This window comes from Notechis scutatus, chromosome Z (assembly GCF_049901735.1).
Source record: "Notechis scutatus isolate UNSWTSFEM ecotype Mainland chromosome Z, rNotScu1.2, whole genome shotgun sequence".
Classification (NCBI taxonomy): Eukaryota; Metazoa; Chordata; class Lepidosauria; order Squamata; family Elapidae; genus Notechis; species Notechis scutatus.
Window position 1 is genome coordinate 127,456,954 of NC_142025.1, and position 16,657 is coordinate 127,473,610.

General features: G+C 39.9%; 1 protein-coding gene across 1 annotated transcript in view; it reads left to right on the plus strand.

The window, feature by feature from the left end:
• RIPK3 (receptor interacting serine/threonine kinase 3) overlaps positions 1-12,851 on the plus strand; it is a 43,672-nt gene extending 30,821 nt beyond the window's left edge. The window contains exons 9-14 of the mRNA XM_026687672.2: positions 913-1,087; positions 4,313-4,392; positions 8,236-8,308; positions 9,070-9,149; positions 11,845-11,929; positions 12,040-12,851. Of these exons, the coding sequence (XP_026543457.1) occupies positions 913-1,087; positions 4,313-4,392; positions 8,236-8,308; positions 9,070-9,149; positions 11,845-11,929; positions 12,040-12,149 (603 nt within the window). The 3' untranslated portion in view covers positions 12,150-12,851. The remainder of the gene's footprint in view (positions 1-912; positions 1,088-4,312; positions 4,393-8,235; positions 8,309-9,069; positions 9,150-11,844; positions 11,930-12,039) is intronic.
• Positions 12,852-16,657: the final 3,806 nt, after the last annotated feature.

Sequence of the window (16,657 nt, forward strand, 5' to 3'; positions counted from 1 at the left end):
ATTTTACCAACCTTGGAAGGATGGAAGGCTGAGTCAACATTGAAACCTGTGGTTTCTGTTGCTTAAGCCACCTCTTTCCACCTTTCTGAAAGTCTCACTAACTGTTCATCTTCCAGTATTAAAAACACCCAAATATAGTTGCCCAGAATTCCTTGGGATCTTTCTGGGCAACAAAGAGAAGTGTGAGAAGATGAGGAGACAGACAGCCTATTATATAGCAAAAGGCAGGTGTACCACTTACCCAGTGGTGGGATTCAAAATTGTTTACTACCGGTTCTGTGGGTGTGGCTTGGTGGACATGGCTTTGTGGGCATGGCAGGGGAAGGATACTGTAAAATCCCCGTTACCTCCTCACTCCACTAACCTGCTTTCTAGCTCCATTCTCCTGTGCAGGGCAACAGAAGAAGACCCAGCCGATCAGCTGGGACTCGGGAGGCAGGAGGTGGGGCCAGTCAGAGGTGGTATTTGCTGGTTCTCCAAATTATTCAAAATTTCCGCTACTGGTTCTCCAGAACTGGTCAGAGCCTGCTGAATACCACCTCTACCCTTAACCCCATCTGTCCATGACAATTTCAGGTAAATGGCTGACTCTTTTTAAACATTCTCTTTTCTTAAATGAAATGAATACTGGTAGGGAGGGGAAATGCAAGCTAATAGATTAGTTTACTCACTTCTGGATCACTGTAATCTCGAGCTCTACGGAGATACTCAACCAGGTCATGGTTGTTCCAAAGGTTTTTTTCCTCCAAAAAAGGCAAGTGGTGCTTCCAAGGAGGGCTGGTTGCCTTTTAGAAAAGGACCTTTGGGACCTAATCTGGAGGGATTTTAACTCCTTCCTCCATTCAGTATCACTTTAGCTGGGTGATCTCTTCTTCCCGCCTTGCCAATTTGTCTTCTTATCACTTCCAAAAGATGCAGAAAGATAGTTCTGTTAGAACAGAAGCCAAGGTCCCTCCCGGTCTGAGTTCCAAGGGAGCCAGTCTTGCCCCTGCGACATCTGAGGGCTACCGAGCATTCACTCCTACCTATGGCTTGGAAGAACATTTAAAAACCATTCACCTGGAAGAAATGTCATCTGTGCAAAATGGCAAGTACAATGTGAAAGGGGTGGTGGATCATGCAACTTTTTCTGCTTTTCTGGAGTTAATTAACTGGCAATTGATCTGAAAACTGAAAAGCCTTTAAAAAAATCTTTGTGTGAGTGATCAAAATTAAGTGCTTAGCATTTAGCAATAGCACTTAGACTTATATACCAGACTTTATAATGCTTCAGAGCACTCTTTAAGAGGTTTACAGAGTTAGCATATCGCTCTCAATAATCTGGGTCCTCATCTGACCAACCTTGGAAGGATGGAAGCTTGAGTCAACCTTGAGCTGGTAAGGATCGAACTGCTGACAGTCAGCAGAGTTAGCCTGCTATACTGCATTCTAGCCACTATGCCTCATAGCACTTACAGAAAACTCTCTGGGCAGTTTACAGTATCAAAGCATTATTTACATCTTGTCCCCAATAATCTGGGTCCTCATTTTTCCAATCTCAGATGTATGAAAAGTTAAGTCAACCCCATCAGGGTCAAATTCCAGACTATGGGCAGAGTTTGCCTACAATACTGCACTTTAACCACTGTACTACCAGGGCTCTTAAGAACATTCCCTCTTTGTTTTCCTCCTGTTTTTGACCCACCTCCTCCTGTTTTACTAGCTAGACCAAGATTTAGCAATCTACTACACATATTATTCCAGGTTTTGTAGCTTCTTTCTCCCCCAAACCAAAATTGCATGGCCAACATTTGACCTCCAAATCATGGGTTTTACCCCAAATCCTTCCTGCAAATACCCTAAATTAGACCAATACTTTTGATTTGAACTCTGAAGACATCAATACACCATTAATCCCCCACCCCATACTTTGCAGTTCCTATAGGCTAATGTTTTTTGTATCCCCAAAAAGATCCAACTTGGCTATAAGCCAGACTCAGAAATTTCCACATCAGCTTTCCTATAAACACTTGCCCCTCCAAACTCTTGAATTTAAATTATTCACAGGCTTTCCTGAATTGGAATGTCGAGAAGTGATGTCCAACAGAAGTGAAAAGCTCCAATTATGGAAGACTGATCTGGAATCCAAGCATGCATTCTAATTAATATTTAATTGGACAAGGGGAAGATGTTTCCCGAAAGATCCCCTCTGCTCAATGTTTCCAACCATTTTGTCCAAATGTCCTCTTCATTTCACATCTGAATGTTAATTAATGATAGTGATTGCTCAGTTACTGCCGACTCTTGTAGTTCAATAGACATCTTGTTGCCAGAACAGTCTGCCGGTAACTAATTGAGGTTCTGTAAGCAACTACTTATGTCATCATAATAGTATCCAGTCACCTAGCTGTCACTCAGTTTCCCTATTAGTAAAGCAGATTTAGACTGCAAAAATTAGTAGAACCTTTAGATGGCAGCAAATGGCTAGAGATTCTCATTCTCCTTGCTGCCATCTAGTGGACATTTAGATTTTTGTAGTCTAATATGGTTGCCATGGACTAGGCCCCCATTTGATTTTGTGTGTGTGTGTGTGTGTGTGTGTGTGTGTGTGTGTGTTTGTGACTGCCCATCAGCATTTGTTTCTTGGAGCTCTTGCAAACTTTTGTCTGTGCCATGATTACCTGGCTTGTCTGTTGCCTTCAGTTTTTGAAACCAGCAATACTTGCCATGATGGGCTAAAATCTGAGGTGGAGAATAATGGTCCCTTTATGTAGAGATTCTCAGTCATCCAGATCATGGTTGTCCCAAAGGTGCTTTTTAAGGGGGAAGCTGGACTTTTTTGTTTTTTCTTTTGAAGACATTTTGCTTCTCATCCAAGAAGCTTCTTCAGCTCTGACAGGATAGTGGAGAATAGAAGGATTTATATTCCTTGAAGACAGCTGATAATCTGCATCCTTCTGGAGGGTTGTTGAAGCACTTGAAGATTTATCTGTGTCCTCAGGGTTATCTGAGTAGTGCTCCTGGTTCCTGTAGTCTGCAATTTTTCTTTGGAAATCCATTCCTATTCCCACACCATTCCAAGGGTGTTCATCCAAATTGTATAGCTAAAAGTCTGTAGAGATTCTCAGTCATCCAGGTAATGGTTGTCCTTAAAGTGCTTTTTCAGGAGGTAACTGGACTTTCTTGTTTTTACTTTTGAAGTTGTTTCGCTTCTCATCTAAGAAGCTTCTTCCGTTCTGCAATGGCTCCTTTATGATTTGAGGACATGGCTGGTTCAGGAATTCTGGGAGTTGCAGTCCACAAGTCATAAAAGGCCTATGGTTCCTCAATCCTGGACTAAATCAAGAAAGCCTAGAACTCTTTAGGCTAATATCAAGAGATCAACTGGAATTGTTTTTCAGATGTGCCTCTTTTTATTACCATTTTTCTGCAGTAAATAAAAAAACTAAGAAGTACTAATGCAAAAAGGATGGAAAGCAGTAATGTCTGGACCCCACAATAAAATTCTGTGGAGAACAAAGGGCATTTGTTCAATGAAAATCCTACTTGGAAGGACCCAGTTTCAATTCAGTGGTGTAATTTCTTCAAAATTATTTATACAATGGGGCAAATTCATGCAGCCTATAAAGTAGAATGGGGCTTCCTTCATTTGTCTTAGATATGTAACTCTTGCTTATCTTGACAAATGAATTCAGTCATAATGATTAACACTGGAAACCAAAGCACACTGCTTCTTAAATAAATAAAAAAACTGAACAGAAAACTGTCAACCTATAAATCCAGAAAGATGATCCAGTGAATGTGAATAAATTTTACTAAGCCAGTTACATTTTATCTTTAATATTTCAGAATCAAGAATATCTAAAAATCATTTGACTAAACCTGCAAAATATCCAGGTTCTTCTCATAGGCTCAGATTCACATATCACCCAAAGTCACAACAAGTTTCCTTTCGTTTGGCTTAGGAAAATGTGTGAATTAAGCCATCATGTTAATTCAACTCAGGTTTTGTGAATTCTACCATTATGACTTATAAATCATATATAATTGCTATAGCTTTTTTGTGATATTTTTAAAATTGATTTTGTGCCAACAAGCCGTAGATTTTTCTCAATGATTAAAAAAAATCTATAGTTAAGTGTACTGTGATAAGTCAAATGCTATACTTTATAGATTAGCATATTGTGTGACTTTAATTATTGTGGTTTGTAAGCCATGATTTTTGTCTTAAAGTGATATATGGAGCCAACCATATATCTTAATTCAAGAAACCATGGCTGAAACAAATAAAGGATAAGTGGGGTGTATAATCATTGCTTTTTTCTCATTTCAGAAGCTGTACCACCAAAAGTTGTTTTAAGAAAGAAATCTCTTGGGAACCTTCACCGAAGTAAAAGCATGTGTAACAGGGATGTAAGAACATAATTATCAATTTACTCTTTTGTGTCAGTTAGAATGAGTTAGTCATTCATAGGAAAAACAGAGAGTTCTAGTTAGTGACAAACTTAGCAAGAAACCCTTGATCAGAATTGGTATGGAAAATAATTACATTGATTACATAGAATATCAGATTTGGAAGGGACCTTGGAGGTCTTCTAGTCCAACCCCCTGCTTAGCCAGGAAACCCTACACCATTTCAGACAAATGATTATCCAATCTCTTGTTAATGAGTGACTAATGTCTCACGAATCACTACCAAGAGGGCCTGGCTTTAAATTTAACATATGTGGAAGCTGTCGTTCAATCATACAGGTGAAACTCGAAAAATTAGAATATCGTGCAAAAGTTCATTTATTTCAGTAATGCAACTTAAAAGGTGAACCTAATACACTGCTCAAAAAAATAAAGGGAACACAAAAATAAGACATCCTAGATCTGAATGAATGAAATATTTTTATTAAATACTTTGTTCATTACACAGTTGAATGTGCTGACAGCAAAATCACACAAAAATTATCAATGAAAATCAAATTTAGCAACCCATGGAGGTCTGGATTTGGAGTTACACTCAAAATTAAAGTGGAAAAAAACACTACAGGCTGATCCAACTTTGATGTAATGTCCTTAAAACAAGTCAAAATGAGGCTCAGTAGTGTGTGTGGCCTCCACGTGCCTGAATGACCTCCCTACAATGCCTGGGCATGCTCCTGATGAGGTGGCGGATGGTCTCCTGAGGGATCTCCTCCCACACCTGGACTAAAGCATCCCCCAACTCCTGGACAGTCTGTGGTGCAATGTGGCATTGGTGGATGGAGCGAGACATGATGTCCCAGATGTGCTCAATTGGATTCAGGTCTGGGGAAAGGCGGGCCAATCCATAGCATCAATCCCTTCGTCTTGCAGGAACTGCTGACACACTCCAGCCACATGAGGTCTAGCATTGTCTTGCATTAGGAGGAACCCAGGGCCAACCGCACCAGCATATGGTCTCACAAGGGGTCTGAGGATCTCATCTCGGTACCTAATGGCAGTCAGGCTACCTCTGGCAAGCACATGGATGGCTGTGCAGCCCCCTAAAGAAATGCCACCCCACACCATTACTGAGCCACTGGTAAACCAGTCATGCTGGAGGATGTTGCAGGCAGCAGAACGTTTTCCACGGTGTCTCCAGACCTTGTCATGTCTGTCACATGTGCTCAGTGTGAACCTGCTTTCATCTGTGAAGAGCACAAGGCACCAGTGACAAATTTGCCAATCTTGGTGTTCTCTGGCAAATGCCAAACGTCCTGCATGGTGTTGGGCTGTAAGCACAACCCCCACCTGTGGACGTTGGGCCCTCATACCACCCTCATGGAGTCTGTTTCTGACTGTTTGAGCAGCCACATGCACATTTGTGGCCCGCTGGAGGACATTTTGCGGGGCTCTGGCAGTGCTCCTCCTGTCCCTCTTTGCACAAAGGTGGAGGTAGCGGTTCTGATGCTGGGTTGTTGCCCTCCTATGGCCTCCTCCACATCTGCTGATGTACTGGCCTGTCTCCTGGTAGCACCTCCATGCTCTGGACACTACGCTGACATACACAGAAAACCTTCTTGCCATAGCTCACATTGATGTGCCATCCTGGATGAGCTGCACTACCTGAGCCACTTGTGTGGGTTGTAGACTCCGTCTTATGCTACCACTAAAGTGAAAGCACCACCAGCATTCAAAAGTGACCAAACCATCAGCCAGAAAGCATAGGAACTGAGAAGTGGTCTGTGGTCATCACCTGCAGAACCACTCCTTTATTGGGGATGTCTTGCTAACTGCCTATGCTTTCTACCTCTTGTCTATTCCATTTGCACAACAGCATGTGAAATTGATTGTCAATCAGTGTTGCTACCTAAGTGGACAGTTTTATTTCACAGAAGTGTGATTGACTTGGAGTTACATTGTGTTGTTGAAGTGTTCCCTTTATTTTTTTTGAGCAGTGTATATGAGATAGACTCATTACATGCAAAACAAGATAGTTCAAGCCGTGATGTGTCATAATTGAGATGATTATGGCTTACAGCTCATGAAAACCCCAAATCCACAATCTCAGAAAATTAGAATATTGTGAAAAGGTTCAATATTCTAGGCTCAAAGTGTCCCCCTCTAATCAGCTAATTAAGCCATAACACCTGCAAAGGGTTCCTGAGCCTTTAAATGGTCTCTCAGTCAGGTTCAGTAGGAATCACAATCATGGGAAAGACTGCTGACCTTACAGTTGTGCAGAAAACCCTCCATAAGGAGGGAAAGCCTCAAAAGGTAATTACAAAAGAAGTTGGATGTTCCCAAAGTGCTGTATCAAAGCACATTAATAGAAAGTTATGTGGAAGGGAAAAGTGTGGAAGAAAAAGGTGCACAAGCAGCAGGGATGACCGCAGCCTGGAGAGGATTATCAGGAAAAGGCCATTCAAAAGTGTTGGGACTTTCGCAAGGAGTGGACTGAGGCTGGAGTCAGTGCATCAAGAGCCACCACACACAGATGGATCCTGGACATGGGCTTCAAATGTCGCATTCCTCTTGTTAAGCCACTCCTGAACAACAAACAATGTCAGAAGCGTCTTACCTGGGCTAAAGAAAAACAGAACTGGTCTGTTGCTTAGTGGTCCAAAGTCCTCTTTTCTGATGAGAGCAACTTTTGCATCTCATTTGGAAACCAAGGACCCAGAGTCTGGAAGAAGAATGGAGAGGCACACACTGCAAGATGCTTGAAGTCCAGTGTGAAGTTTCCACAGTCTGTGTTGATTTGGGGAGTCATGACATCTGCTGGTGTTGGTCCACTGTGCTTCATTAAGTCCAGGATCAACGCAGCCATCTACCAGGAGATTTTGGAGCACTTCATGCTTCCTTCTGCAGATGAGCTTTATGGGGATGCTGACTTCATTTTCCAGCAGGACTTGGCACCTGTCCATACTGCCAAAATCACCTGCCCACACTGGCAAAAGCACCTGCCCACACTGGCAAAAGCACCAAAACCTGGGGATTACTGTGCTTGATTGGCCAGCAAACTCCCCTGACCTGAACCCCATAGAGAATCTATGGGGCATTGCCAAGAGAAAGATGAGAGACATGAGACCGAACAATGCAGAAGAGCTGAAGGCCGCTATTGAAGCATCCTGGTCTTCCATAACACCTCATCAGTGCCACAGGCTGATAGCTTCCATGCCACGCCACATTGAGGCAGTAATTGCTACAAAAGGGGCCCAAACCAAGTACTGAGTACATATGCATGCTTATACTTGTCAGAGGTCCGATATTGTTCTATGTACAATCCTTGTTTTATTGATTACATGTAATATTCTAATTTTCTGAGATTGTGGATTTGGCGTTTTCATGAGATGTAAGCCATAATCATCACATTTATGACAAATCACGACTTGAACTATCTTGCTTTGCATGTAATGAGTCTATCTTATATATTAGTTTCACCTTTTAAGTTGCATTACTGAAATAAATGAACTTTTGCACAATATTCTAATTTTTCGAGTTTCACCTGTATATCACCATCAAATCTTGTCCCATGTGCCTGGCTCTGTCAAGCTTATTTGACCTAATCCAAGATGGTGGGTATGATTGGAGAACACTATTGAAGACTAGAGCTCTCACAACCAGACTTCTTGGTAAAATGTGCCTGTAAGATCAATGCTCATTGGCTAAGAAACCAGGAAAGGAAGCAGAGGCTGACACTTCCATTGAAGGAAGAAGCATAAATGTGAACAGGTGTTCTCTAGGGGCTGACAGGGGCAAATGAACATGCCACCTTTTAATTAGCCTGATGCTTTGTTTTTCAAGAAAGCTGAAAGGACAGAGCAGGAAAATCCTTATGTGTCGGAAGTCCAAACTTCACAAAGGAGCACACTCAGAGGTATTTTTTTCCTGTCTTGTTTGGGGACATTTACTCATCTTTGCTCACCAAAACCAGATGTGCCACTCCTGCACAGCAAGACCATCATGGAATTATTATTACCCCTGGCCTTGCTTATGGAGTTCTTTATATAACAGAACTTGTTCCATGGCAGGAAGACACACATGCATTTGTGGGTGTGGGTGCATATCCATACAAACATATCTTCTATCAGCAAAGGATAGTTGTAGCATCTTCACTTTGGTTGATTCTCTGATACAATGTTTTTAATGGTCATGGCAGTTGCTAGAATATCTTTACTGAAATTAAGTGTAACTGTGGCCTGATGCATTTGGATTGAAGTTTGCTACGTCATTCCTGAATCAAGGTTTGTTGGAAATGAGGGAAAGGTGGAACATTAAAAGTGGGATAAAGTAGAGCAGATTTTCAAAAGTAGTTAGATCCTTGAACTTCAGTAGTATTCCTGGCTGTGCTGGCTGGGAGGAAAATTATGGAGGTTGAAATTGACATTTCTGGGAAAAGAGTGAGAAATTTTACTTCTTCAAAGGATTTGGGAGAACTTCTCAATTCGTTCTGTTAATCCCTTTTCTCTTCTTAGAGAAATTTCTCCTTAGTTTTAGGTTGCTTCACTCCTTGATTAGTTTCCATCTATTGCTTCTTATCTTGCTTTCTGGTGCTTTGGAAAATAAGTTGACCCCTTTGTGGCAGTCCTCAAATATTGGAACATTGCTGTCATGTTTCCCTCCCCCTTTTTTAAACAGATAATAAGCAACGGCCTCGTTCAGATACATTTACTTCTCCATTATATCCAAATTATCCTGCATTCCATCATTATCCGCTGGTAAGTAAATGAGAAATACTGGGAACAAGACTGGGAAAATATGGAGAGAAGCATCCTTAAGAGATATTCTATGAATCTCTCTTGCTTATTTCCATTAGGGTTGTAATTATTTGATTTCCTCCAACCTTTTCTTACAAAAATAGGGGCATAGAACATTGGCAATGATATTCTAGGAAGAGCTGTGTTGGATCTAAGTTTCATAGCTCAGTGTCCCGTTTCCACAGTGGTCAAACAGAGACTTTGTAGAACTTTCCCTCATCAAGGAAAACAGTCTATAGCTTTGCCCAGTCAGAAACATTGAGCCAATTGTGCTCCCAAAGGTCCACAAACAAATTGGGCTCCCAAAGGTTCACAAACAAATATACACAAATGCAGCCATGCACAATTACCTCATTCTTTAGCCAAAGGAATTTCCCCGCAAAACTTGCAGTTCATTTTTTTTAAAAGTTAATCTTGGCTCTTTGGTTTACACATGACATGGGCTACTCCTGGTTCAGGCCAGCTCGCCCATACCATAGTTACGACCACCGGTTGGGCCAGCCCACCGGCCCAGGCTCTATCCTGTCCTATATATCTTACCCTTTTTGCTCAAATGCCCCACCCTCGCAGCCCAGCTGCTTTCCGCACCTTGCCTGATCTACTCATTCTGGCTGCCATGCATAGGAAATTCCCTTGTTTTTACAGCTGTGCGCGCTCAAATTTTCAGTGAACCTGTCGTTAAACTGGTTGCAGCCCACCTTTGCATCAAAGGAGAAGTGAACAGGGAAGGCAAAGAAAAAAATCAGTTTACCACTTTACATTTCTTATAAGGGCCACCTGCCATAGAAACAGTTCAGGCTGCCAGAAGGAATGACATATAAATTACTGGAAGAGGGCCCAGTAAGAATCTATGGCCTTAATATTTCTTAATCCTTAGGGTTCTAAACCAGATCCATAGTGATTTGCAATTTATTTTATTAGCAAATTAGATAATTCAGTCATCTGTCCATCCATCCATCCATCCATCCATCCATCCATTATTTGCTCCTATCCAAACAAATTCTGGGTAGAGTATAACACAATAAAGAAAAAGAAATTGTACTAGAGAAAAAAAAAGTAGGGAAAATTGCGCTCCAATCATATTTTTTTAAAAAACCATTGAAGCTCTAATAGTTCATGTGCTATTATGGTGGAATCATCTGAAGGAGGGGGAGCCTTCTAGGGTGAGTAAAAAAACATTCCAGCTTGGAGTTGATTTTGGGGTAGGGGAGCATCTGTGGTCTAACCCTTAGGTCTATATCTGCAATTTCCCAAGGGAATATTGGGAAATAATGATATTCTTATAGTATAGGTGATCAGCAACAAAGAATCTACTTGGGCCATTCACAGAGTGGTTCTGGCTGCTTGCGTCTGACAGCTATTTAATTAAACAAGCCAAAGGGCTAAACACCTATCAGAACAATCTTGATTTGGCTACGTTTCAAAATACCTGTAGACTTGGGGGCCATCTGTACCTTTGGGGAATGGATGGGAGAGTATGTTGCATAAAATGGCATTGGGTGGTAAGCAAGTGATCCCATAAATTCAGTTGTTTTTTGTTTATAAATGATGCATATTATATGTTTCCAAACCAGATTTCACTGTTAAACTCAATGTTCCAGTTCTTTCTCATTTTGGAGGCCTTCTACACTCCACACATTACATATGGGGTCAGGAAATTGAAAGTTTCTTTAGAATAAAGGTTGTACTGAAGGTGTCATCATTTGTGACCATAAAGATTGCCACAGTTTAGCAGTTTTGGAACTATGTGAGATAAATAGTTGGTGACAGGGAGGATGCTGATCTTGAAAGACCAGCTTTAAAATGAAGATTGCTTGCTACTCTTTTTGGTCTCCCAAAGATCCAGAAGAAAGCTATTATTATAGTGTATTTCAATAGAATCCATTTAGATGCAACCTACCTCTAATACAGCAGCAACCCTTCCTGATGGAACTGCAATTCTCTGTTAAAGAGTAAATTAAAGAAGGCCTGAAATCACATATAAGGTTACCCAAGTTCATGGGATCCCTGGAACCCCATGTGAGATCTCAAGAGGTTTTAAATGAGGACAGTTTGAAAGAGAGTATGTGGGATCTTGCAAAGGTAGAGCAGCGAAAGCATGTTGCATGAACTCAATCTTTTGTGGTTTGTCAAATAAGCCATAATTATGCAACTCATGACTGAATCAGATTTAGAATAGAATAACAGAGTTGGAAGAGACCTTGGAGGTCTTCTAATCCAACCCCCTGCCTAGGCAGGAAACTACACCACTTCAGAAAAATGGTTATCCAACATATTTTTAAAAACTTCCAGTGTTGGAGCATTCCCAACTTCTGGAGGAAAGTTGCTCCACTGATTAATTGTTATCACTCTCAGGAAATTTCTCTTTAGTTCTAAGTTGCTTCTTTCCTTGATTAGTTTCCACCTGTTGCTTTTTGTCCTGCCCTCAGATGCTTTGAAGAATAGCCTAACCCCCTCTTCTTTGTGGCAGCCCCTGAGATATTGAAACACTGCTATCTATTTGATCTGATTTTTAGCCCATTTCCAACTGGGTCATCAAGGTGATATAAATGTATAGGTGACCTGAAGGGATAGGTCAATGGTCACCTTTTCAGTTTCCATGCACACTCATGTATTTATTTTTCCATTTTTTTTTCATCTGAATATTTTTTCCCAGCCATTTTATGGCTCCCACCAAGGTGATATTCGATTTGCTCAACAGAACCAGTCATCCCTGGGTCATTCTGCACCTACAGTTTCCTGTGAGTAAAAGTAAATGTTTCCAAAATATAACCAACCAACCCCTGTAAGATGTTTCTGTACTTAACCTGATTTTTTTTTAAACAAAGGTGATTCTTTTCTTGACCTCCAGATGGTGGGATTCAAATCAGTGGCAGCAGCATCACAGGAGTTCAAATTGGAGGTGGAAACCACATGCATGTTGAACAAGCTTCTCGGACAAAACATGGCAGTAACCAATGAATGCTGATAGAAAATGGACAACTTCAATCCTGTGCTTGGGAGAATTCCAGCCATCTCCCTTGTCTTCTCTATTGTCCCTGACTTTTCTGCACAATCCTTCTAATATAACATAATCCAGCTATTTCTAGAAAGATAGAATCACAGAACAGAAAGGATGTAGGTGACTCAGGAATTCATCTATTCCAGGAGTCCAGTGGTGGGATTCATTTTTTTTTACTACCGGTTCTGTGGGTGTGGCTTTGTGGGCATGGCAGGAGAAGGATACTGTAAAATCTCCATTTCCTCCCCACCCCAGCTCCATTTTCCTGTGCAGGGCAACAAAAGAAGACCCAGACGATCAACTGGGACTTGGGAGGAGAGAATAGATGGGGGCAGGGCCAGTCAGAGGTGGTATTTGCCGGTTCTCCAAACTACTCAAAATTTCTGCTACTGGTCCTCCAGAACTGGTCAGAACTTGCTGAATATCACCTCTGAAAGGGCCTCCAAATTTGGCAACTTTAAGACTGGTGGACTTTAACTGCCAGAATTCCCCAGCTAGCATGGCTGGTTGGAGAATTCTGGGAACTGAAGTCCACCAGTCTTAAAGTTAAAATGAGACCCTTGATCTAATTCAACTGTCTGTCCAGTCTATTACTTCAGCATCCTGCATGGATAACCATCCGGACTCTCTTGAAACATCTCCAATAAAAAAAGAGCCCACTACTTCCCCAGGCTGTCTGTTTTTGTTGTTAAACTGACATTGCTGTTAAGGAACATCTCCTGATGTCCAATAAGATTTGCTTCCTTGTAATTTCAACATGTTTTTTTTTTTTTGGTCCTGCCCTTTGAACTACACTGAAAAAATCATCTCTCATATTGTACAGCAGAGGTCTCCAAACTTGGCAACTTTAAGACTTGTGGACTTCAATTCCTAGAATTCCTCAACTAGCATACTCACTGAGGAATTCTGGGAGTTGAAGTCCAAAAGTCTTAAAGTTGCCAAGTTTGGAGACCCCTGTTCTACAGGATGACCATCCAGAAACTTTTTTAAAATAAGTTTTTATTTTTTTAACTCGAACATATCACCTTTCATTAAACAGTGTGTCTTCTGGGTACTATTACCCAGTGTGTCTCTGTACTATTACAATCAAAATTTACAATATTTGTTACATTGATAATAAATCTGTAATCTTACAATAATAATAATCAGCATTATAACTATTCATTTCTCCCACTTAATGTATCTTCTAATGAAAATAATATTATATTATATTAGATATAATAATCTTAATCATAGTAATAATAATCATATTGTTTACATTTCTATCTTAACATATATACTTTGTTTCACTAACCTCCATTTATTTCTCACTTCTGTTTTTATTCTCCATCCATAAAATAGCTCCCATGTCATATAATATTCAATTTGTTCTTTCTCCTTTACAGCAAGCATTAATCTGTTCATTTCTGCACATTCTCATATTTTCCTAATCACATTATCATCTATAGGGATCTCAGCTCTTTTCCAATTTTGTGCAAATACAATTCTAGCTGCAGTTAATACATGTATAATTAACTATGCATTTCCTTTACTGTAAGTTTCGAGCAAAATCCCCAACAAAAATATTTCTGGTTTTAAATCAATATGCTGCATTATCATCTTTTCCAACCACATTTATATTTTTGTCCAATATTTTTTGCCCCTACACATGTCCACCACATATGATAATATTACCCAGGTATCTGGTGGCATTTCCATCATTTAGCTGATTTGTCTTTAAACATTTTGGCAAGTCTCGTTGGTGCCAGGTGCCATCTCTTATATAAGATGCATATCTTTATATGGGGTTGACATTGTCAATTTATAGTTCCTATCCCACAACTTCTGCCATTCATCTAATTCTATTGTGTAACCAAAATTTTTTGCCCATGCTATCATTGTCTCTTTCACTTGTTCATCTTCCAATTTAATAGCCAATAGATAGTTATACAGCATTTTTTATCAGTCTTTCTTCTGTCCCTGTTAATATCTTACCTAATTCTATTGCTTCTTTACAAAACCATATAGTTTAGCATCTTTCTCATATCTAGAATCTATCTGCACCTGTGAATACCATGCCATGTCAATCCCTTGATCACGCAATTCTTGTTTAGTTTTGAGTTCTCCCTTTTCATTCAATATGTCTTTAACAATATTTCCCATGTTAATAACATTTGGGTGAATCAGTGCTTCCACTGTTGAAAACCAAAATGGTATCTTCAAATGTTGTTCTCTAATTTTCTCCCATACTAACAATAACACATTCCTTATACAATGTTTTTGAAAGTATTTCTGCTTTTCCCATACCATAAGAAGGCATGCCAACTCAGTTGTAGATCATGTCCCTCCAGAGTCAATAGTCTTGTATATCTCAATGCAATCCATTCTATTATCCATGTTAATGTTGCTGCCTGGTAATAAAATTCCCAGTTAGGTAATCCAAAGCATTCTCTATTTCTTGAATCCTGCAACATTTTAAAGCTAATTCTTGCTTTTTTTTCCCCCTGTCAAATGTATTTTAATATTGTTTTATTAAGCTCTTCAACGTATTTTTTTTATTTTATTTACCAATTTTATTTTATTTACCATTCAGAAACTTGAGGGGAACTATTATGTCTCTTCGCAGTCATCTCCTCACTGGCCTTCCTGTGAATGTGCATGATTAATCATCAGTTCTGGATTAAGCCATGCACTTGACTCATCCCTTCCCATCCAGGTCTGTTGAATTCAAACATGGTGCTTTTCCTTTCTTTCTGTCAGACACTGGAATTGGCTGGTCTGAACTTTTAGAGATAAATGTTTTGTTTTTGTAAAAGCAATTGAATGAAGCCATTCCAACAATCTCTATCAGTGGCCGATAAAAGCAAGAGCTGAAAGCTTAAATGAGAAAAAATAAATTTGAGGAAAGAAAGGAGCACCATCCAAAGATTCAGTGATTGGATTCAGTGATTCACTGAAGCATTTCAAGAGTTTCTGACAACTTTTTTTCCTGAACAGATATCTAACACATTGTTAAAAATCAATGGCCACAGTCCTTGCTATTTTGCAGAAAATCACTGTGTTCAAGAAATGGGTGCTTAGTCTGGGTATATGCAAAATATGAGGATTGCTCGGTGCTTTCCGAGCTTGGTAGTTTTCTTGTTGATGTTACCAAACTATGTAACATCATCAGTCCAAAGCAGACTGAATTTGTCTCTCTGTGTATGTCTGTATTACTCAGATACACTTTTGGAAGAGTTGTGAGTTTTCACAGATTCTTCATACAGTCCAAGGTTATACTTGTGTAGAAAGTTAGCACCCACCCCTCTATATTTAATATTTTGAGAAATATTAAAAAGGTAAAAGGTGTTTCCCTGGAAACACGCTTTTTTTAGAGGCAGGAAGCAGACTCACTCTTAATAGCCCCCACATTATCTTAATAGCTTTCAGCAGATGTCAGCACTTAAGAGATAAAGAGATATCTAACTCTATTCATAAGCAAATTCCCTGCAGCAAGGTCTGAACAAAAATAGGATCAGCCCTCAGGCATGATAGGAATTGCCCAACAAGCCCCTTCATTGCATCAGCCAAACTTGAACCAAACCTGGGAGCTGAGACAACCTGCAGAGCCAATAGAATAATGTTCTTGCACAGGAACAGGAAGCTTAAGCCCAAGAGAAGGTATAAAACCTCCTCTTTCTCAACTCCATGTGGTCAGCTGCCCAAGACCATCCAAGTGGTTCTGCTTCATCATTAAACCATCTTTTCAACCCGCCTCCAGCCTTCATTTTGACTCTAATGCCTTTCTCCCTGGAACTGAACCAGATGGATATTTCTTCCCACAATGATATTCAACACAGTGAACCCAGCCATACACTATCTCATTAAAGCACCTGATTAAACTTTTGTCATGGATGTTAAATGAGTCATGCAGTTGTTAAGTGAATCATGAAGTTGTTTTCTGTGATTAATGATTGCAATAAAATTATTTGAAATTGAATTCATGCAGTTGTTAAATGAATCCCACTTCTCCCATTGACTTTGCCTGTTGAAAGCTGGCTGACACTATCATGACCACATCAGAAAATTAAAACTAGGGGTTGATATTTTAGGCAGGAAAGGATCTTTCCCTTTGTACTAATCCAATTTAGCCCTTTGTCCACCTGTTCCAAACTGATACAGATCCTCATGTTTATGAACTTGTCAAACTGGGTTTCTTCTTTTCAGTTTTTCCCAAAGACCCATTTGTTCATGGTTTCATTAAATATTCTAACCCAAATGTGTATTATTGCCAATTAAACTTTACATAATTCAGATGGTGACAGTGAGATTCACTGAAATATACTTCAGAGTTGGGTTTGAAAATATAAGATTAACTGAAATTTACTTCAGAGCTGGGTTTGAAAATGTGATTTAAGATTCACTGAAATTTACTTCAGAGCTGAGATTGAAAATGTGATATAAGATTCACTGAAATTTAACCCAGAGAGGGTTTGAAAATTGATGTAAG